At 43.9% G+C, this 24,229-nt stretch overlaps 1 protein-coding gene across 1 annotated transcript in view; it reads right to left on the bottom strand.

The window, feature by feature from the left end:
• F5 (coagulation factor V) overlaps nucleotides 1-24,229 on the bottom strand; it is a 67,251-nt gene that overhangs the window by 16,569 nt on the left and 26,453 nt on the right. The window contains exons 10-16 of the mRNA XM_077821967.1: nucleotides 20,557-20,768; nucleotides 19,366-19,516; nucleotides 17,933-18,145; nucleotides 14,036-16,067; nucleotides 11,364-11,538; nucleotides 4,468-4,704; nucleotides 1,719-1,926 (exon numbers count right to left, since the gene is read on the bottom strand). Of these exons, the coding sequence (XP_077678093.1) occupies nucleotides 1,719-1,926; nucleotides 4,468-4,704; nucleotides 11,364-11,538; nucleotides 14,036-16,067; nucleotides 17,933-18,145; nucleotides 19,366-19,516; nucleotides 20,557-20,768 (3,228 nt within the window). The remainder of the gene's footprint in view (nucleotides 1-1,718; nucleotides 1,927-4,467; nucleotides 4,705-11,363; nucleotides 11,539-14,035; nucleotides 16,068-17,932; nucleotides 18,146-19,365; nucleotides 19,517-20,556; nucleotides 20,769-24,229) is intronic.

Below are 24,229 nucleotides of genomic sequence, written 5' to 3' on the forward strand. Positions count from 1 at the left end.
AACTCTTGAACAGTTAAAGTAAGATAGTGTTGAAATTTATCTCTTTGAATGAGTCAAACATGAGGCCAGCTTGATTCATATTACGTTTGTGAGCCAAACTAACTCCATAAAGCCTATATTAGGGGCCCTAAATTAAGTTGTTTCCTCTTAAAGGGTCATTATCAAGTGGGTGTTGCAGCTCTGAAAATTTCAAGGGAAAAGCCCCCAGGGTCCCTGCTGGTAGTGGAAAAAAAAGGTCTAGAAAATATGAATCAAGTGTTAAGCAATATCCAAATGTCTCCCTCAGATTAAAGACAGCCTAAAGCAATAGCTTTGAGAGGTGTGAACTATCCACTTCATCTGAATCGTGCATTGATTCTGAAATGTAAAGGTGATGATTTAAATGTCAGCTTTGGTAACTATTTCACTACTGATCATTTTAGTGGAAACATCCAGCAAATGTGCTTAATCCAATCTCAAACTGCCTCTCATCTCCTCAATTGGGGGATTTAATATTAAAATAAACTAACAGAGGTTACTGTGTGGATGGCAATATTCATTATAATATTACATTCAGAAAAACTCCATTTTTCAAATTTAAATGCAAGTGCCACAGAATTCACTGCCTGCTGCACCTGAATGCCAGAGAATGCAGAGACCAGGCCACAGGATTTAAGCACAGCTTGCTGTAGAGTACAGGGGGCTTGACTATAATGAGACACACTCTATTAATGTCAATAGATCTGACTTATGCCTGACTTTAAGGACCATGTTTTAAAAACGTGGTTTCCATTTTTGCATACTGTCACTTATTCACATGAATAATAGTACTTACTGGCCAAGTTTCCAAAAGTGATCAGATTTTCAAAAGTGTGCAGCACCCAACACCTCTCATTGTTGTGAATGCGGGGAGCTGCTGGGTCCTGAGCTCTTTGGAATAACTGGACACTTCTTTTGGTACCTAAGTGGGAACTGAACTCTTCTGAAGAGCCAGATTCTGTTGTGGATGCCAAGCACGTCTGAATATCCACCCGCTATGCACAAAGCCCCATCTGTGCCAATTAGAGCTGGCTGAAACCAGTATATTCTGTTTCATGAGGAAGTTCATAATTTTTCTGAAACACAAAAATATATTTTTGTGGGAAATGTAATTAAAACTGACGCAATTTTACACCATTTTTTGGTGTAATCAGATCAGCATTTTCAATTACATTGAAAACTGTTTCAGTTGAAATTTTCCTACGAGCTCTCCTGCCCAAAAAGAGCAGGTGGGGCCTGTGCTAGGCCTGGCTGAAAATTCTCTTGAAACTGCTTTTTAATGGAAAATTGATTTTTTTTAAATGAAATTCTCACAGAAAGGTTCTGTTTTCCATGGAAAACTTCAACTTGTGTTGAAAAACTGAAGAACCAGGGAGTTTACGGTTTTCAGCCTACAACAGAAAACTTCCTGTCCAAAACCTGAAAACTTCAATTTTTTGGCAAAAAGTCAAAATTTTCTGTGGAAAATGTTAACAAAAACATTTTTTCTGTTTTTGTCAAAATTTTCCAACCAGCTCTAGTCTATATGCATATTCTATTTTTATATGCACAAGGAATAGTGCAAAAAAAATTAAATACGTGCATGCAAATGATGTGTGCGTGCAAAGTTGAAGTGCACCAAGAGAAGCTGGGTTGAGGTCTTCTTAATTCCTCCCTCTTCCCTCCCAACATGGATAACTGACAAAGGGAAACATTAGTACCATGGAATTTGTGGTATTTTTGCACTTCTGAGGTCTTCTCAGTGTAAGTCCCTTTGGAATGCTTATCAAAGTACCAGCTTTTCTCTTCATCAAAGACCATAAAAAGCAGGACAAACTCTTGGGTATCTACTGGCCTGTTACTTGTACTGACGGTTCCCTTTCGACAGATCAAGATTGGACCAATCAAGCCTGAGTGAATATCTTTCTCCTGGAAGACAATAAATACAAATTACAAGTAAAAGTTAGGGTTTCCCAAAATACTTCATTAATAACAATTTGCACATTCACAGGGGCTTTCATTTGAGGATTTTCCCTTACAAGTGTTAACATCTGTCATAAATATAAAGGGAAGGGTAAACCCCTTTGAAATCCCTCCTGGCCAGGGGAAAGCTCCTCTCACCTGTAAAGGGTTAAGAAGCTAAAGGTAACCTCGCTGGCACCTGACCAAAATGACCAATGAGGAGACAAGATACTTTCAAAAGCTGGGAGGAGGGAGAGAAACAAAGGGTCTGTGTGTCTGTCTATAGTCTGTCTTGGCCGGGGATAGACCAGGAATGGAGTCTTAGAACTTTTAGTAAGTAATCTAGCTAGGTACGTGTTAGATTATGATTTCTTTAAATGGCTGAGAAAAGAACTGTGCTGAATAGAATAACTATTTCTCTCTGTGTATCTTTTTTGTAACTTAAGGTTTTGCCTAGAGGGGTTCTCTATGTTTTGAATCTAATTACCCTGTAAGGTATCTACCATCCTGATTTTACAGGGGGAATTTCTTTATTTCTATTTACTTCTATTTTTATTAAAAGTCTTCTTGTAAGAAAACTGAATGATTTTTCATTGTTCTCAGATCCAAGGGTTTGGGTCTGTGGTCACCTATGCAAATTGGTGAGGCTTTTTATCCAACATTTCCCAGGAAAGGGGGGGTGCAAGTGTTGGGAGGATTGTTCATTGTTCTTAAGATCCAAGGGTCTGGGTCTGTAGTCACCTAGGCAAATTGGTGAGGCTTTTTACCAAACCTTGTCCAGGAAGTGGGGTGCAAGGTTTTGGGAAGTATTTTGGGGGGAAAGACGCGTCCAAACAGCTCTTCCCCAGTAACCAGTATTAGTTTGGTGGTGGTAGCGGCTAATCCAAGGACAACGGGTGGAATATTTTGTACCTTGGGGAAGTTTTGACCTAAGCTGGTAAAGATAAGCTTAGGAGGTTTTTCATGCAGGTCCCCACATCTGTACCCTAGCGTTCAGAGTGGGGGAGGAACCTTGACAACATCGGCACACAGGAATTGCTAGACTGGATCAGACGTCAGGGCCGTCCAATTCAGCATCCTGCCTCCAACCGTGGCCAGTGCCACATTTTTTTCATGTTTTTTAAATGCCCCTAAACTTATGGTGCCAGTCTCTGATCCCTGTCTAGTTCTGCAATATCCTTTTTGACATGGGTGGCCAGTTCCAGAGGAGGCTGTACCACTGATTATAAAATGACATTATAATCGTTTCTGTGTTGTTCCCCATCCTATTCTGTATGCATTATAACATTTTGTTTGCTTTTTCAACTACAAGCTGCACACTGAGCAGAGGTTTTCATCGATCTGTCTGCAGTGACGCTCAGCTGATCCTGATCATATCCTGAGTTGATATGGTTAATTTAGAACCACATAAGGTGCAAGTAGTTTCACATTTTCTGTCCAATACGGATTATTTGTACACATCAATACTGAATTGAATCTACCATCATGTTGCCCATTCAACTAGCTTGGTTAAGTCTTCACAGTCTTCTCTGGACTTGGCTAACCTAAATTAATTGGATCATCAATGGATATTGCTACCTCACTATTCACCTCCCCCTTTCCAGGTCATTAAAAAAATGTATTGAACAACACTGGTGCTAATACAGAACCTTGTGGCCCCTTGCTGTAGCCTTTTGCCATCATGAAAATTGTCCATTTAATCTTACTGTTTATTCACTCTTTTAACCAGCATTTGATCCATGACTATACTCAGCCTTGCATTCTATGATTACTTATTTTCTTCTTTTCTTTAGCTTCCTGTGCGTGACCTTGTCAAGGGCCTTTTGGAAGTGTACATAAAATATGCCATATGATTCTACTTTATCCACTATTTTACTGACACAGTCAAAGGATTCCAAGAGATTAGCGACACAACTTTCCTTTACAGAAACCATGCTGGATAGACCCTATCATGCCATGATCTTCCAGATCTTTTATTATTCTATTTGAATGATTACTTCAACCAATTTATCAGGTACAGAAGTAAGACTTAATTAATGAATAAAGGTTGGGTAAAGGTCTCATTTTACAGATGAGGAACCCAGATCCAAGATGTATTTGCACATCACATTGCAAACATGGGGGCTGGGAGAATCTCTCAGCTACGCTATATTCCTAACTAAGGGCCTGATCCAAAAGTCTACTGAACTCAACAGAAAGACTTTGGCTCAGGCCCTACATTTGGGATAGAGGGCCTGATTCCCCATTGCCTTGTGTAGTTACTGAACTCTATGCAAAGCGGCTATGAAATGCTATCAAATCAGAATTCTCCATCCACTCATGCCAGTGGCAGCAATTTATATTCACTTTGCATAGGCATAAATGATTAGATGAGGAATAAGAGAGTGGTGAATCAGGCCCAAAAGAATAGGAAGCAATGCAAAGTGCTGTGAAGCCAGTATTTCAGCAACAAGACATAGTAGCTGTTATCCAACAGACTCCAGCACCGTTCTGCTTAGATTTCCTTACCGGGTTTACACCGGAGTAATAGGCCCAGGACCTACAGGCTGCTCCAGGTTGCATAGGTCCAGACCGCTTGGTTGCAAACCATACATAGGTATAGGTGTCATTTGGCTGAACTGCATCATCCTTTTTGAACCAGTCTGGAGACTCATCTTCATAACTGCTTCCCTCAGAGGATTTCTCATACAAAAGCCCATGGGAATGGAGGGAATATGGTCTGGATGCCAGATTTTTAAAATGAACCTAGACAATAAATACAAGCAGATTCTTGATTAGCAGATTTGGGCCTAAACCAAGATCCCAGGCATAAAACACCCATGAACTGTGTAAAGTACAAATTCAGGATTCAGATTCGTCTACTGATTATGGGCTGTTAGGATATAGCTATTCAGGCCTGTCTGTAAAGGCCTGTACTTTAAGAATTTAGGGGTATTCTTATCACTTGGCTAGTTCTAGAGGTATAAAAGAAAGAATCAAAATCACTGTCTGCTGGTGTAAGGGCCTTCTCTTACTGTGACAGTCTGAGGCCCTCTTCTTAGGCTCAGGCCTTTGGCTAAGCAGCAGAGGCAGCCATAAGCTAGGAAGCGACCGGTCACATCCTCACATTCCAAACTAGTCACATTGAAATAAGGTGCTATTGGGCTGTCAGGCACTATCAGGACAGGATTGTATTCCTATCACCTCCAGAGAAAGGGAAGTGCCTAGAAAATGTAAAAGGAAACTTAGTTTGATAGCATCCTGTCTGGCAAGAACTCACTTATCAATAGCTGGGATGTGAAATCCTCACTTCTGTATTGTCTTGTCATTATAGTTCCCACTTTGCTATTGTTTGTCTGTATAATCTCTGTCTGGTTCTGTGATTGTTCCTGTCTGCTGTATAATTAATTTTGCTGGGTGTAAACTAATTAAGGTGGTGGGATATAATTGGGTACATAATCATGTTACAATATGTTAGGATTGGTTAGTTACATTTCAGGAACATGATTGGTTAAGGTATAGCAAATCAGAACTCAAGTTTTACTATATAGTCTGCAGTCAGTCAGGAAGTAGGTGGGTGTGAGTGGGTGTGTGAGATGGGAACAGGGAATGGGGGTAAGGAAATTGCAATAATGTTTTGCTAAAGGGGGAAATGGGAACAGGGAATGGGGGTAAGAAAATTGGAATCATGTTTTGCTAAAGGGGGAAATGGGAACAGGGAATGGGGGTAAGAAAATTGGATTCATGTTTTGCTAAAGGGGGAAATGGGAACAGGGAATGGGGGTAAGAAAATTGGAATCATGTTTTGCTAAAGGGGGAAATGGGAACAGGGGAATGGGGGTAAGGAAGTTGGAATCATGTTTGGCTAAGGGTAGGAATGGGAACAGGGACACAGGTGTAAGGATCTGTGGTGTCAGAGCTGGGAAGGAGGATACAAAGGAAGGAAACTGGAATCATGCTTGCTGGAAGTTCACCCCAATAAACATCGAATTGTTTGCACCTTTGGACTTCGGGTATTGTTGCTCTCTGTTCATGCGAGAAGGACCAGGGAAGTAAGTGGGTGAAGGAATAAGCCCCCTAACATGGGCTAGATTGTGCCTGGTTGGAGGTGGGAAGTGTAACTCGTGACGCATCTTTACAGGGTGCAGCAGACTCCACTATGCACAGCTAGTAGTATGTGGGGAGCAGGGTAATGGCTCCGCCTACTCCCTGCCCCCTTTCCAGCATTGTTCCCAAGAGGGAGCAAGTTGGGAGCAGCCCCTGCATTCCTGGGAGAACCCCAGTTCCAGGCAGGCGTACAATGGGTTGCACAAGGGGGACAGGGAGTCTTTATTCTTTCCTACACCCCTGGCTGGCTGTGTTAGATGGGGCACAAGCTAGTTCTACAGTAATACTAGATCCCAGTGTATGTAATTCCCACTGATGTCAATGGGAGTTTCTCTAGTATGCATCTCCCCAGAGGTGGACTGCCAGGGCCAGGAGCTTGTCTTTTCTCCCTCACTCTGAGGATGGAGTTCCAAGATTAGGGTTGGCTTTTGTCTCCCCTTTTTCTTGCTCCTGATTTTTATGTAACTCATCTGTTCCCTTTATGTACCAGAGAGCCTGGTCAAAGAAATTAGAGAAAATGAGCAGGTGGCTAAGGGTTCGAATGGTGGTCCGGTGAGGCATTTCAGTACCAGGTTGAGGTCCCATGTTGGTGTAGGTCATCGCACGTCTGGGTAAACATTTTGGAGACCCTTGAGGGAGCATTTTGTAGTTGGGGGTGTGAACGTCGAAGTTCCATCGATCTCTCGGTGGAATGCTGAAATGGCAGCAAGATGGACTCTGATCGAGCTCATCATTAAGCCAGTGCTTTTCAGCTCCAGTAGGTATTCTAATATTAATGGTGGTGCAGCTGAATCGGTCATCAAGCGTCTTCCTTGACACCAGGCGGAGAACCTCTTCCATTTTTGAAGGTACGTGTTTCTCGTAGTCAGTTTCCTGCTGTTTAATAACACCTTTGACTTGTTCCGAGCACTTTATTTCGTCATGGTGAAACCATTCTGGAGTCACGCCTCTAGGTGGAGTATCTTCAGATTTGGGTGGAGAGTGCGACTGTTGTGTTGAGACAGCAGATCTAACTGGTGAGGGAGAGCTCGCGGGGTGCATATTGCCATGCATAACAGGTAAGGATACCATGCCTGCCTGGGCCATGTCAGGACTGTAAGGATAACTTTGGCCCTGTCTGCTCGGATCTTGTGTATCATGTGTGATATCATTGGTATCAGTGGAAACACACACATGGAGTTGTGCCTCCCATCTGATGAGGAAGGCATCCCCTAATGACCGTAGTCCCAGTCCTGCTCTTGAGGACAGAACATTGCAGAACATTGCACTTTTGCGATTCATTGGGGATGCAAACAGATCAATGGTGGGAGTGCCCCACCATCTGAAGATTGAACTCAGGACCTCTCCATTCATCTCCCATTCGTGATCCTGGGAAAAGTAGCTGCTGAGCGTGTCTGCTGTTGCATTCTGACAGCCTGGCAGGTAACACGCTGAGATGTTTACGTTGTGTTGTATGCACCAATTCCAAAGTCTCATGGCTTCTGTGCATAGAGAATATGAGCGAGCTCTTCCTTGTCTGTTGATGTAGAACATGCAGGCGATATTGTTGGTCATAATTCGAATGGATTTGTTCCGTATATGAGGTAGGAAGTGTCTGCAGGTGTTGCTGACTGCTCGTAGCTCTAGCAAATTGATGTGCAGTGGGAGTCTCTCCCGGAGACCATTTGCCTTGTATTGTGTGTTGACTCATGTGAGCACCCAGGCCTATCAGTGAGGCATCTGTGGTGATCACTGTTGTCAGGGGTTTCTGTTGAAAAGGGATACCCATTCAGATATTTTGTGGCCTTGTCCAGCATTGTAATGAGTTGAGGACATTTGGTGGAACTGTGAGCCGTTTGTGTAGGTTGTGCTTGCTTGGTATGTATACCATGCTTAGCCAACCTTGTAGACTTCGCATATGCAGTCTTGCATGCCATACCATGAACATCGTGGCTGCCATGTGTCCTAGTAATTGTAGGACAGTGTGAGCCTGAGCTTGAGGACTGCCTTGTATCTCTTAGATGAGGTTTGTGAATCTGGTAAGGGGTAATGACGCCTTGGCTTCTATGGCGTCGAGGTGTGCCCCGATAAAGTCTAGTTGTTCGACTGGGTTTATGGTTATTTCTGTTCGTTTATTTGTAGACCCAGCTCCCAGAATAGTGTGATAGTGGACCGGACTGCATCCATTGTGTCTTGTAGAGTTGGGCCTTTGATAAGGCAATTGTCCAGGTAGGGGAAAATCATAATCCTCTGTTTGCGCAGATGAGTCGCTACCCCGCTAGAGTTTTTGAGAAGACTCTTGGTGTCGTGGATAGGCCGAACAGTCGTACTCCACTTTGGAAGTGTTCTCGTCTTCCGTGAATTGCAGACATTTCCTGTGGGCAGGATGAATGGTCATATGGAAATAAGCATCTTGGAAGGTTGAGGGCTGAAAACCAGTCCCCCTGTTGCAGCGCTGGGAGTATCATACCCAATGTGACCACCTTGAATTTTTGGGATTTGAAAAACTTGCTGAGCTTCTGTAGATCCAGGATGGGTCTCCATCCCCCGCTCTTCTTCTGGGTCAGGAAGTAACAGGAGTAGAATTCCTTCCCTCTGAATTGTAGTGGTACTTGTTCCACGGCACCTAGTTGTAGAAGATGATTGACTTTTTGTTGTAGTAGGTGCTCGTGAGAAGGGTCCCTGAAAAGGGACAGGGAAGAGGGTAGGGTAGGTGGGCAGGAGGTAAAGGGAATAGTGTATCCTGACTTGATAACTTCCAACACCCATTGGTCTGATGTTATGGTGGCCCAGATGTGATAAAAGAGCGCTGTTTCATGAGGGAGGTCGTTCAGACCCTTGACCAACTTTTCAAAATTGCGGTTTTGGAGGTGCTGCCTGAGAAGTCGGCGCCAGAGACTGAAGTTGTCGCCGGCATTGTGATCATTGATGCTGGTATTATTGCCTGTTTGAGGAGTCTCTAGGTCTCTGAGATGGTTGGTATCTCCTTCTCTTTGCAGGGGGGCTGTAAATCCCCGAAGTGCGGAGCGTTGCCCAAGAATCCTTCATTGAATAAAGGACCTTGTCTGTCTTCTGAGAGAAGAGTTGTTCCTGGTCAAAAGAGAAGTCCTCTGCTTTTGTCTGGAGTTCTTTTCGTATCCCTGAGGATGGAAGCCATGAGGCTCGGTGCATTAGAGTGGCTGTGTCCACCGTTCTGGCTGCCGTGTCTGCTGTGTGCAATGCTGCCTGAAGGGCTGTTTTGCATCTGAGCTGGCCCTCGGTGATGATGGCCTGGAATTGTGTGTTTTTATTCTGGTAGCTCAGAGGTGAGCTGGGCAAGTTTCCCATAGTTGTTGTAACTGTATTTGGCCAGTAGTGCAGAATAATTGGCCACCTGAAACTGAAGGGCGCCGGAGGAATATACCTTGCGTCCGAAGAAGTCAAGTCTTTTGTGTTCTTTGTCATGGGGTGTAACCTTGAATTGTGGCTGTTTGATATGGTGATTTACTGCCTAGACAACTACGGAGTTAGGAGGCGGGTGCACAAACAGAAAGTCTTCCCCCTAGGATGGTACATAATATTGTCTATCCACTCTCTTGCAGGTGGGTGGAATAGAGGCAGGTGTCTGCCAGCCTGTCTCCGCAGGATCCAAGAGGGCCTTGTTGATGGGAAGGGCAATCTTGGAGGTAGATGCAGGTTGCAGTATTTGTACCAGCTTGTGCTCGTTTATCTTTATCTCCTCTAGCGGGATGTCTTGGCTTTGCGCCACTCTCTCAGACTGCTCTTGAAACTGTTTAAAGTCATCCGCTGAGGTTGGCGGTGGGGGCATAATCACCTCATCTGTGGAGAAAGATGAACTGCGCACAGGAGATGTACCATGGTCTGTGCCCGGCTCTGTGTCCTCTTCCCCTTCCTGTGTCTCCAAGGGTTGTGGTGTGGGAGATGCTGGGTTAGAGCACAGTTCACATCTGTGTGCTGTGGACGGTCTAGAACGCTGACCCCTATATGCACTCCAGGGTTCCCAATGCGCCCACTGCACTGGGAAAGCCATAGGACAGTACATCCATGGAGGTCAGCACCAACTGATTTGTCAGTGCAGGCGTGTTGCCTGAGACACTCGGTGCGAAGTCCTGTTCCAGTGAGCTCGGTGCTATGGAGGAGGCATGTTTTTGTCGATGTCTCAACTCTGTTTCTCTCGCTCAGACCTCGGCAGTGCCAGGGATGCCTGGAGCATTATAGGTGCTAACCCGAGAGGAAGATGGCATCGGAGGCAGCATCCTGGCAGGAGACCGCCTCTGTTTTCACAGACCTCTCTGTGACGTCTGAGCCCATTTTTTTGGTTTTTCAGAGGGTCGGTCTCCTTTTGCATCCTGAGGAGCTCCTGAAGAGACTGTTTGCTTGTCCTCCTCAGGCTGGAGGGACTTCTCCATCAAGATCATTTTAAGCCGGAGATCCCTGTCCTGCTGGGCTCTGGCTTTCAGGTTGCTGCAGTGGGAGTACTTCTAGGGAATATGCCCCTCACGCAGGCAGCGTACGCATAAAGAGTGTCCATCTGGAAAGGGCATGGCATCATGGCAGGAATTGCATCGTTTGAAGCCTGGAGACCCCAGCATTTTAACTAGTATCGGTCCCTTAAGGGGGGTGGTGTTGGGGAAGATTATTCCACCACCTCAAAGATCTCATTTACAGGAAGTGTGCCCTTTTGTAATATTCCCGTTACTACTAACTATAATCCCTTGTATTGTATTTATTATTTTTATTGCTTCCCTGTCATCCTTAGCATTTATGTGATGGCCGGCATCTTGGCCACCATGCTGGGATTGACGTGAGGGCCTTCAGAACTGAAAGCATGAGCGGCTGCCATAGCTGGCTGAGAGTGTGGGGGGACTGTGAAAACTCCAATCCTCTGAGAATTGGCTCAGAGGGGGGACCTGTAACACATACTGACCAGTGAGTTCCATTTACACTAGAACTGCTCAACATTTTTACATCAAAATATTTTTAAGACAAAAAATGACTTTTCAGACAAATGTAAACATTTTCCTTTTTGTTTCAGGTTTTTCATTGAAAATTTTTTTTTCAGTAAAAAATTCATGTTTTACTTGAGTTTTGGGGAAAATTCAGTTTTCAAAGAGCAATTTTTTTGTAGAACTAAAAGCAGTTTTTGAAAAATCTCCCCGCCCCCATTTTTGGATTTGTGTTAAAAAACAAAGCTTTTTTGCGTGGGAAGTTGAGAGAAAAATAAATTTTACAAGATGTTCCACCAAAAATGACTGATAGTTTTCAACCAGTTCTCGCTCAGCCCCTTCAGATCCTTGTAAGAAACCTTCATGCACCAAATACCTGAAGCCTTGACTTACTTGGATGACATCATCCACCTCAGCCCTGATAACAGGACCCAGGATACCCAGGTGTTCTTCATATTCCCCTTCAGGCTCCCGAGTTGTAAAGGTACTATCCACATAGCTTCGGAAAATCACTTTTTTGTATATGGTGTTGCCCCTATCACGGCTGGTTCTGTCATTCCTCACTGTGCTGAGGGGAGCATTATGGAATTAGAAAAATTATGGAATTAGAACATAATGGAACAAAACATCATGGAATTAGAAAAACTGACATCTTATGAAGAAAATTAGAGACATACACATAAAAACCCCTCAAGATGTAGTCTGAGAAACAGTTACACTTACCGTTGGAATGCTTTGGAGGAAAATGAATCAGCACAAATGTCAGTGATTCACCCTGAAAATGTATGATCCAGGGTATTAAAGTGACTACAAAATGATATCACTACATTCCATTTTTCTCCTCAGTGATTCCACACCAGATTTGCTCAGTCTGTAAATCCTAAAATTCTAACCACCAGTGATGAAAATTTTCTCTAATATCTGAAAATCCATCTGGGCTATTAATATATCTTTCACTATCATCCATAAGAAACTGAATCAGCACTTAAGACTTTTGGTGAGGCAATAAGAATCCAGCTCCCTCTCCCACAGATATATCAGCTCTGGAGAGCTAATGGGAATAAAGGATGTAATTGGTTATCAGCCACGATTCAGAGCTGCATGAGAAAGTAATGCTGACAGCTCCGTGAGAAGGTGTCACCTTTGCATATTTGTCATCTGATCACAACCATATTTAAAAATGCAACTGCTCTGTGAAGAAATAGGAGTTTAGTCCCTCAGAGTCACCTAGGTACATTTACACAGCCCACGGCAGACTCGGGCTTGCACTACCGAACTAAAAACAGCTGTGTCGACGTGGCTCAGGCTTTCAAGTCTAGGGATGGGGGTGGCAGTCAGAGACCAAGTGCCAGCCTGTGCTTCAATTTCAAAGAACTGTCTACACAGCTATTGTTATAGTGTTAGCACAAGGCCAAGTATGTTGACCTGCACTTGGAAGGCTTGCTGCTGCAGACTGTGTAGATGTACCCTTAGTGGAAAGAGCACTACTCCTCTAGTGCCTAGAGCAAAGGCCTGGGGATCATCTCTTTCTCATGCGGCTCTGAATTACTGCTGATAACCAATTACATCCTATATTTCCATTAGCTCTCCAGAGCCGATACATCTGTGGGGGAGGGAGCTTGATTCTTATTGTCTCACCAAAACTCTAAGTGCTGATTCAGTTTCTTATGGTTGTAGGTTCTATTCTCAACTCTTCCAAAGACTCAGGGACAGATCCTCAGCTGAGGGAAGTTGTCACAGCACCATTGATTTCAGTGGTGCTGTCCTCATTTATATCAGCAGCTGAGTATCTGCCCTATACAGGGCAAATCATTTCAGTATTTGAGCTTCAGGATTTTTACACATGGAGAACTCAGAGACCTCTGGGCACTCTTGCAAATACAAATAATGAAGGTGGAGCTTAACCGGGGTCCTACATGGGGAAAGTTGGGAAGGGGGAAATAGACAAGTTTCTCAAGTAGTCTGAAGATACAATTTGAAAAATACACAATTCGGAGACTGAATTTGCTGTAGTGAAACTATTTCCGCTCCTGTCCTAAATCACGCAACAATGAAAATTCAGGCTGTGCAAATATTTTTGTGGGTAGCAATTTAGGGGAAAAAAGGCAGATTTTGCACAGAAATATGCAATGACTGGTAATTTTGCATGATTTGATTTGAAATTTCAAATTTCTAAGAGGTTGAATTTCTCTCAGAAAAACCGGATTACAAATTCCTGTTGGAAAATAAAGCCACTTTTTCCAAATCAAAACAAAATGCGAACATCTCAAATCTGGGGTTCTTGTGCAATGGTCCAATCAGTTCTTGATCTCTGCTAAGACTAGCAACAGGGGGTTAATTAGATTCATCTGTAGTGGTGGTGGTTTGCATGATGTGGATACTTATCTGCTGGGAATTGGACTGAGAGCCAAACTACTCATTTTGTACTGGAGACTGAATAAAACTTCAGATGGTGAGAACTATAAGGTCTGAATTTTCGGTGGGGCCTAAGGGTGTAAGGCACCCAGCTCCATTGAGATTCCCTTAGTTACTTTGAAAAATCTCCACCGAAGTCTGTACCTACCCAAGATGAATTCAAACTGGCAACTTATAGGCTCTCTCTTGACTGAGTCCCAAACCATTCCAGCCACACATACTTAGATACCAAGCTGAGGTATTGATGTGGGCCTCATTACTGTAGTATCTGTGCACCTCCCAATCTTTAATGCATTTATCCCAACAAAAGCACCTGTGAGGTAGGAAAGGACTTTATCTCCATTTTACAGACAGGGAACTGAGGCACAGAGAGACTAAGTGACTTGCCCAAGGTCACACAGGAAGTCTCTGGCAGAGCTGGGAGTTAAACCCAGGTCTCCTGAATTCCAGGCTAGTGCCCTAAAGCACTGGTCCTTCCTTCCTCTTCACCTACTGCATTACAGACTGTTAAATGGAACAGCACTTGTGTGATTAAGAAATCCCCTAATCCCTCAGCAACAGTAGCTTTGTTGTGGGACAGCTATCTGAATCAGTGGCCTGGTATTCAGCAACAGGGTATGAGGCAACAGAGAGGAAGAATTAGGTCCAACCTTTTCTTTAATCCTCCATAGTCCCAGAAGACCTCTTCGGCTGCAATGTAGTATCTCCTCGTGGTCCCTCTGCTGCGGAGATAATGCACAGCAATCTCATCAGGGTTACGGACATTATTAAGGTTGAATCTGGGGTCCGTTGTATATGGGTCATCGAATTCTACGTATGCATATGAATATGAGTAATCTTCAATTTCCTCACTGTCAGAGCCTCCTGGAACATACTCCTTGTAGTCCCCATTCCCACTGGGAAGCCCTATGATGATGGGCTTAAATTGTCTTGGGGTCAGCGTGTAGTTAGCTCTGCTTGGCAAAACCGTGTGGTTGGCCTCGCTGGGCAATTCTGTATTGTTGGCCTCACAAAGGGACACTGTGTGGTTGGCCTCCCTGGACAATAATGTGCAGTTTTGCTCTCCAAGTACCTTTGGGGGTCTCACACCTCTGGGTGTCAATGAGAGATTACTATACTTTTGATTATGCTTTTTCCTCCTTCGGGTCTTGATGAGAGTCCCAGAGGTACTCAGCGTGCCATTCACATTTCTCTTTTCCCCTTTCAGAGTTGGATGCTTGCTCCTTACTTTCCCATGACCCTTTATAAATGGTGAGTAGCCTTTGAATTTCCCTTGCTTCTTCTTATTCAGGGATACACTCTCTCTTGTAGGCATTGTAGCATTTCTGGAGCAATTCTGTAATTTATCAGTTGCCTGAGCTGAATTTGTCTCCATCCCGTAACTCTCCTTCCCAGAGGCCAAATTCCATTTCTCATTCATAATTTTAGATGGAGACTTAATACCCCTTGGCGACAGCTTTCCCAGCATGTTCTTTCCCACCACTGGGCTACGAGTAGGAATTAAGATATCTGATGCATAATCTAGAGTAAAATTTCTTTCTTGTTTATCTTTGGGTAGTTCTAAATCAGAGAGATTGAACATGTTTAACTCATTGTTTTCCACCCTGTGTCCCACAGCAAAAGTCAAGTTATCTGCATGTTTGGGAAATTCAGCATTTTCTTTCTTGGTTTCCTCCTCCTCTTCCTCCTCCACATCCTTGTCTTCAACGTATTCATTTGGAAGTTGGTCAGTCCCTAACATATCTGAACTGGAGATATTCTTTGCATGGTGAGCAGAAAGAGGTGCTCTGTCTGAACTGGTGTTGCCAAGAGAAGAAAGACTTTTGTTTTGCTGTATACGATCTAAGAGGGCTAGCATCTTTTTAATGGCGTAAAACGTAGTCTCCAGCTGGTCTCGCCTTTCCCTCTTTCTACTGAAATTGTATTCTCCTCCTGAACTTTTCTCTTGCGGTTCCTCTGAATAGAGTGTTGCAGAGGAGGACGTCATGCTGTCCCCTCTGTCAGGTAACAGTTCTGCTGCATCTTTTGTTTGGGCTTCTTCCCTGGTCCTCAGTAGTTCACCTGCAAGTGTTTTCTCATAATTTCCTGACATCTGACTGTGATTTGCTTCATAGTCACTTTGGTTTCCAGCTTTAGATGCCAAGTCAGGACTTACTGCTGTTGTGGTGACTGGAGGTGAGTGTTCTTCTGCTGCCACCGTGTAATTTGTATGGACGGACCCAGCCTCGGTTGGGAGAGGAGCAGTGCTTTGAGTTTCTAAGAGCTCATCAGTGTTCAAGGTATCACTGTTCTCCATGAATGGTGGATCTGAGCCAGGAGCCACATCAGCCCTCAGAGTGCTGGTGCCAAAGTTCTCATCTATGGCCAGAGCAGTAAGATTCTGCATTTCTTCCTGGACCATTGATTTCTTCCGAAATGTCCGAAGTCCCAAACTTGAGGCCAGAAAATCTTGATAATCATAATCATCAGAAGATTGCTGTTTTTTTCCTTCTGTTTCTCCTTCAGTTTGGGGTGAGGTTACAGGCACATTTTTAAGAGTCTTCTCATATGAAAAAACTATGATTTCATACAGGTCATCCTCAGAATAATAATCTATATCTTTTTCACATTTGGCATCTCTAAACCTCAGCGTCATGCCATGACTCATCTCAGGGGAACCCCAGGATGCAAAAAGCCATGTACCTGCAATTGGAAAAAAAAAAGTTTACTACATATTACTTGTAGAGCTTAGTATGTACAGCACCCCACAATATTGCTCTGGTCCTTGTTTGGGATTCCTAGGCATAACCGTAGCAATAAATCATGAATGCTGAATACAATTGACCCATAAAGTTCACAGACAGATCTGGATCTCAACTTCCCTAAAATTTAGGGTTATTTGGTTTCAGGTTTTTGGTACATCCCATGATAGAAAGGGACATAAGAGATGAAAACTAGATGGAAACAAGAGGTTTAGATAAGGATCCAAACTTTGGGAGTTTGGGTTCTGTGTATAAACGTATGGATGAGAGAATACTGATCATAATAAAAATGCTCACAGGCATTTTAAACCATTTCAAAATCAGATATGTTACAATATTTTAAAACCCTCTGGAGGGGGGAAGGTCTTTAATAGGACAGTGAAATTCCACATTTGGACCTCTAGGTTGGTCTACATGAGAATAAATGGGCACACTGCACCAATTGACTCCAGGCTCTTTGCATTTCATGGCATGTCCCACAACAAAACATGGGAGAGATGGACAAAAAATGGCTTTTACCTCAAAAAGATGCCAGGTGTAATCTTCTACCTCCTCTATATTTTAAGTGACAGAATTGCATTGCTTTCCTTACATTATTTCCAAAGTCAGCAAAAATGAGCACATTTTACAAGAACTGGAAAAGAAGGTCTAGGGAGGGAAGGAGGTGATCACATACTAAAACCAAACAATAATGATGGAGAAGTACAAAAGTACAACTTTGGAGATTTCTGTAAAGTCTGATGGAGGTTTCCAGCTTCAAGTAAACATTTCTCCTTTTAAAAAAAAAAAAACCATAATACATAATTAGCCCGTGGAACTCACTGCCAGAAGGTACCGCTAGAGCCAAGAAGTTAGTAGGATCCAGAGAACTAGCCATTTACATGGACAAGGAGAACATTCACAGGTACTTTAAACAGGATAAAAAATTAAGGGATCTAAACCCTTCTTCAAGGTATCAACCAACCACTGGGATTAGGAAGCATCTTCCATTATAGTCAGGCTATTCCAAAATTGTCCACACCGTAGGATTTCTTCCACCTTTATGTGAAGCATCTGATAGTGGTTACTCTCAGAGACAGGATACTAGAACTAGATGGACCACTGGTTTGATCCAGTCTGATCGTTCCAACATTCCTTCCCTCCTAAATGACTGGTGGGCCAGATCCTGACATGTGATGCAGCCATTTTTCTCAGTAACACCAGTATAATTTGGCCATAAGCCCATTTTAACCAGCCTAGGGTGGTTAACACCAGTGGAAAGCTACATATCCTACAGTAGAATAGAGCAGACGCAGGGGTCCCTACACCATGTGTTTCCTCTGCTGCCAGAGTAAGAGGGAAAAGCCGCTCTTGCTCTGGAAAAGGGACACTGTCAGGACGTTCTTTTCTGAATGCAGAAGGGTGAACAGGGCCCCAATGTATGGCTTTTAGGATTTGGCCTGCTGGTTTAGATGGGGACATTTTTCCGTTTCTATAGATTTTGACAGAGAACTTCAATACTGTGCCTCAAATGACAGATATACAACTAGTGCCACAGTAAGGACTTTTTTGGGGAGTGCTCAAAAGCAAAACAGAATCATCAGTAAGTATAGCATATGCAACAGCACTGCTGTGTCATGTGCTGCCAGCATACACATACCCCACGTGTATCAACCACTCTTGCTGTAACCTAGGGAAAGATGTAGATGGGCTGAAATTTTGTATGCACTTTATACAAAGCTTTTCTATTTTTATGAGTCCTTATGGACTCTAGATACAAAATCTCTTAGCAGATCATTAAACAAGCACAGCAGTTCTGCCACTTACCAGCGTTGTCCATTTCTACAGTGACCGATTCTCCACTCATGGGGAAAAGATTCAGTACATCTTCATACTTCCCTCGAGACAAAAAAGTGTGACCAGAAAGGCGTACGGACACTACCTCATCCTGGGTGCCAATACTGGAGACATGCCACTGCACAATTTCGTCATGGCAAAATCCCAGGATTTCAGTGCTGTCAGACATGTAGCCATTTATTGCTAAAACAAAGCATAAGATATGCTGTTACAGCACCATAAAGCCTCACCAGCATGCAAGACGGTAAGCCAAATTCATGCTTTCAATGGAGTGACATCAGGGATGGAACTGACACATCTTTGTATCCAGACAGAAAGGTTATTGGCACTCTGATGAAACTGGGCTGCAATCCAGACACCTTCATCTGAAGGGACACCATTAGGTTAAAAAAATCACATATTAAAATAAAATGTCCTTACCTCTGTTCCTAGTCACCCTATATTGGATTCAGGGTGAAAGAATTCAAATATATAATTGGAGGAAACCCAAGAGGCTAGTGTTGCATCAGCAGTTTCTCTGGCTGCGCTGCTATCCTGTGTGTTACTGGACCACATGCTCTCTCCTGATTCCCTTGTGCTGTGGCCCTGAGGAGGCAGCTTCTAGGAACTACATGCACTGAGGGCCCCCACACGGCTGTGCGGCTGTGCCCCCCTCCCCACTGTCGAATTAACAGACTCATTAACACTTACAAATTGCTTAGTGCCATGCTAATAGCTGCAGCTTGCTCCAAACCCAAAAGCATGCAGTACGAGGCATGCAGCTGCTTGGCTGACTTCTGGAGTCTTCCCAACATCCTTCCCTTTACTTCCCTCCTGATTCCTTCCCCCATCCACCCCAGGGCAAACAGGTGCAGCATCACAGATTGTTCCTGGTCACCACCCCAGGAACCCTGCCAGCCCCTGCCCACTCTAACCCCTCACCCCCAGTATCCATTCCCCTCTGCGAGGCTCTACACAAACATTTACCAGGCCCCCACTCCCCCCCACCCAGGTACTCTACCTCTCTCTATCTCCCACAGTCACTGATACCTCCACCCCCCACCTCCGGGTGCTGCCTCAGTGGACTGCAGTTGGTGGCCCAGAAGCCCATGCAGGGCTGCTGAGACCACTGACACTTCCCCTTCTCGGTTTACATTTGCCCGGCTCATGATGAGCTTGTCTGTGCCTAAGTTGCCCGAACCATGCCCTATGAAATTCTGGAAATAGCAGATTCTTGAAGCCAGAACCAGAACTCTGCTCATTCGTGCTTTCAGCACACATTCATCCTTCAGCACACAATCTCAGGGGCCAGTTTCTGCCACTTGGGAAGTCCCCATGCCTGCCTTGCACCTCAGAATAAGCACCCATCTGGGTACTTGCGCTCACACAAGCTTTTGCAAACTTGGGCCTAGTTTCCCACTCACTGTGCATCACGTTAGACCTGTAGAACTTGGGATCATCCCTTTTAACGCTGGAGGGGTTGTTGCAGTACTCCTTGATGTTATCCTTTAAGTACCAACTCTTGTTTTCATCAAACACGGCAAACACGGCCTGCTGCTCTGCATCCGCCTTGTTCTGAAAGACAGCAGACATGGCAGGGTAAGTTTTGCAAGCAGCTAACGGATGCATAGTGGGGTATATTAAGGGCCTAATCTCGCCATCCCTCCAGAGGCAACATTTCCATTCAAGTGAACAGAAGCACAGTCCAGTGGTTAGAGAAAGGGACTAGGGTTCCGGACTCCTGCGTTCCATTCCTACCTCTGCAATTGACTCACTGGGTGACACTGGACCAGCTACTTAGCATGGCTGCTATGAGCTGGGCTCCCCCTAGTGGCCCACTTGTTGCTGTATGTGCAGGGGCTGAAGTCACTGCTTCTATTCACTTCTGCGTGGTGTCTGAGCCACTGTCAAAGTAGATTCCTTCCTTTGGCCCCATGGAGGGGAAGTGGAAGAAGAACTCTCCCAGCAACCCCCTTGCAATGCTTCTGGATCCCCAACGTTTGGGGTTGCCAGACCTAGGTTAAACCTATGATAGACTGGGGTCAGAAGCTATCAGAGACTGGGGTCAGAACTTCCTCCCTTTCTCCCTGCATACCATCAAACTTTGGGGAAGTTTAGGGTGGTGTCTAGAATCAGGATTTTGCAATTTCTTGTCTTGGCAAACAAAGCACAATGAAAGAAATCACTAGCAGCCTGATCTTTCTAACTGAAAGTCCCAGCGAGCACTCTAAATCTGGGGCCACATATGCCAGCATGCAGCTAAAAATTATCACTGCAAGCAGCCCTTATAGAAAAGTCCTATAGAATTTAATACAAAACTATCCCCTTATTTTAGGTTGTCTGACTCACCCTATAGAATTTAATGTCCCAACTAGTGAGTTCTGTACGGTGATTCAAAGAACTTATCCAAAGGATCTCATACCTCATTACATTCTACAGGTTTTTCGACTGACTTCTACAGAAGCCTAGTGATCCGATCCCAGTTCAGTTCCAGAGGCCTTTTCTCTAAGGGAACAATCAATGAAACCAAATTCCCCTGTAGTTCAAACAACACACATGGACAGGCGCCTCTCTCTCTCTCTCTGTCTCTCAGAGGTTGCAGAACATGATCATACCTGCACACCCCTCTTGTCCAGTGCTTCACCTTTACAAATCAGAAGTGGGCCAATCAGTCCAGAGGCTATATCCCTGGTTACATCTACAGCACTGTGATATAATCTCGTTAGACACTGGGCATCCTGTGCGGTGGGCTGATCGGTGTCCACGACGCTCCATTTATACGTGTAGGTTTCCCCAGGTTGAACTGCTTTACTCAGGGTGCTGTTGTCTGAAGGAGAAATAAAATAGGAGTTACAAACTTAGAGCCAGATTCCTGGCTGGTGTAAATTGGCATAGCTCCGATGAAGTCAGTGCACCTTCAGGCACTTGAAGTCCAATATGTACTTTGGGCAGGTCTACACTTCAAAAACAACTGAGTACAGGGACCTAGATATAGCATGGTTGTCCCATGTGGCTTACAACAGAGTTCCTGTTTACAGTGCAGAAAGGAGCTTAACTATGCTCCGTTATTAAGTTACAGCCTTGGACCGTCCAAAGCTCTAGCACAGCCTGGAGACATGCTCTGTGTCCACTGCAGAACGCAAAACGTGTTGTCACTGTGTTTTCTGTCTGCGAAGGTCCCATGTGCTATACGGGAATTATACCACTTACGTTAGAGACTTGTCATGCTTAATGAATGATGGGTGTAAATCGCTTTTGAGATCCATGGATGAAAGGCACAACAGAAGGACAAAAAAATTATTCAACAAGGACTGTTCATATCTGAGGCAGAAAATTCTACATTTTAATTGTAACAGTGACCTGCACAGTGGTGGGAAGGCAGATTCAGAAGGAATTGCCTTGGCTCTAGCCTACGTCGTGGCTAAAACCAGCTCCATTCTATTTCTATAACAAGCCTGCTACTCACTACATTCTTCCTTTACCAAACAATCACCCATAAAACAGCATCTAATCAGTTGAAGTTAATGCTGCAGAAATAGAATCAAAGGACTGGAAAGGATCTTGAGAGGTCCCTGCACTCATGGCCGGACTAAGAAATATCTAGACCATCCCGGACAGGTGTTTATCTAACCTGCTCTTAAAAATCTCCAATTAAGGAGATTCCTCAACCTCCCTAGGCAATTTATTCCAGTGCTTAACCACCCTGACAGTTCGGAAGTTTTTCCTAATGTCCAACCTAAACCTCCCTTGCTGCAATTTAAGCCCATTACTTCTTGTCTTAGCCTCAGGGGTTAAGGAGAACAAATTACCTCCCTCCTCCTTGTAACAACCTTTTATGTACTTAAAACTTACGTTCCCCCTCAGTCTTCTCTTCTGCAGACTAAAACCCAATTTTTTCAATCTTCTCTCAGAGCTCATATTTTCTAGACCTTTAATCGTTTTTTTTTTTTTCGCTCTTCTCTGAACTTTCTCCAGTTTGTCCACATTTTTTCTGAAATGTGGTGCCCAGAACTGGACACAATACTCCAGTTGAGGCCAAATCAGTGCAGAGTAGAGCAGAATTACTTCTTGAGTTTTGCTTACAACACTCTTGCTAATACATGCCAGAATGATGTTTGCTTTCTTTTGCAACAGTGTTACAATGTTGACTCATATTTAGCTTTAATCTGGGGTCACAGTGTATCACCTTTGCACCGTACTCCTTCCTAAGCAGTCATTTCCCATTTTGTATGTGTTCAAGTGATTGTTCCATTCTAAGTGGAGTACTTTGCATTTGTCCTTATTGAATTTCATCCTAATTACTTCAGACCATTTCTCCAGTTTGTCCAGACCATTTTGAATTTTAATCCTATCCTCTAAAGCACTTGCAACCCCTCCCAGCTTCGTATCATCCACAAACTTTATAAATTTACTCTCTCTGCCGTTTTCTAAATCACTGATGAAGACATTGAACAGAACCAGACCCCACTTGATACGCCCTTCCAGCTTGACTGCAAACCACTGGGAATGCTGCTTGCTGTCTGACTCATATAACGATGTGCAGTCACATCTCTCTGGTCCTTGAACAAATCCACTGACTCCCCCATTCCTTACAGGAATCAGGAAATAAAGTGTCCCCTCTTCCTTCTTTAAAGCCTTCCATGGGCTGGCTACAGATTATTTCATAGCCCTTAACTTCTGTGTAGTCTCTCATTTGCTTGCCCAGCACTAGCAACCTCACTATCCAAGATTGCGGATACACAGTCTTACCACTGTTGATGACTTTTCCTGCTGCTCTTTCTGTATCTCTCAGCCTCATTTCATTTCAGATCACAGCAGAAAACATTTCTCTCTCTTTTTCCCTTAGCTATGCCTCTTAATATTTCCTAATATTTCTTCTCCTCCATTACTATTTAGCCATGCAAAGACTATGAGGATATAGTACTTGGACTTTCAGAAAGTCTCTGACAAATCCCTAACCAAAGGCAAAGTAAGCAGTCATGGGATAAGAGGGAAGGTCCTCTCCTAGATCCATAACTAATTAAAAGATAGGAAATACAGGGTAGGAATAGAGGGTCAGTTTTCACAGCAGAGAAAGGTAAATAGCAGGTTCCCGCACGGATCTGTATTGGGAAATGTGTTGTTCAACTTATTCATAAATGATCTGGAAAAGAGGGTGAACAGAGAGGTGGCAAAATTTGCAGCTATACAAAAGTACTGAAGACAGTTAAATACAAAACTGACTGTGAATCGTCATTAAGGGATCTCACTAAACTGGGTGACTGGGCACCAAAATGGCAGATGAAATTCAGTGTTGATAAATACAAAATAACGCACATTGGAAAAAAATAATCCCAACTATATATACAAAATGATGGGGTCTAAATGAGCTGTTTCCACAACAGAAAGATCTAGGAGTCAACATGGATAGTTCTCTGAAAATATCTGCTCCATGTGCAGCAACAGTCAAAAAAGCAAACAGAATGTTAGGACCCATTAGGAAAGGGATAGATATTAAAACAGAAAATATCATACTGCCACTATATAAATCCATGATACGCCCACACATTGAACAGTGCAGTTCTGGTCACCTTGTCTCAAAAAAGATATCTCAGAATTGGAAAAGGTGCAGAGAAGGGCAACAAAAATGATCAGGGGAATGGAACAGCTTCCGTACGAGCCAAGATTAAAAAGACGGGGAGTGCTCAGCTTAGAAAAGGGACAACTAAGTGGCGGGTGGAATATGACAGAGATATGATAAAACCATGACTGGTGGGGAAAAAGTGAATTGGGACCTGTTAGTTATCCCTTCACATAACACAAGAACTAACGGTCACCCGATGAAATTAATAGGCGGCAGGTTTAAAACAAAAGTAAGGAAGTACTTCTTTGCCCAACCCACAGTCAACCTGTGGAACCCATTGTCAGGGGATGTTGCGAGAGCAGAAGTAGAACTGGGTTCAAAAAATAATTAGATAAGAATATGGAGGACAGGTCCATCAATGGCGATTAGCCAAAATGGTCAGGGACCCAACCCCATGCTCCAACTACCAGAAGCTGGGACTGTATGACAGGGGATGGATCACTGGAAATTGCCCTATTCTGTTCATTCCCTCTGAAGCATCTGGTACCGGCCATTGTCAGACAGGATATGAAGCCAGATGGACCTTTGGTCTGACCCAGTATGGCCGTTCTTATGTTACGTCAGCGAGACCCTTGGCTGGTGTACACTGACATGAGCTCATTGAAGTTGAGGACCACGTCCACGCAGGCATTTTTTAAATAATAGTGCTGCTTAGCATATTTACA

Source organism: Eretmochelys imbricata, chromosome 1 (assembly GCF_965152235.1).
Source record: "Eretmochelys imbricata isolate rEreImb1 chromosome 1, rEreImb1.hap1, whole genome shotgun sequence".
NCBI classification, from domain to species: Eukaryota; Metazoa; Chordata; order Testudines; family Cheloniidae; genus Eretmochelys; species Eretmochelys imbricata.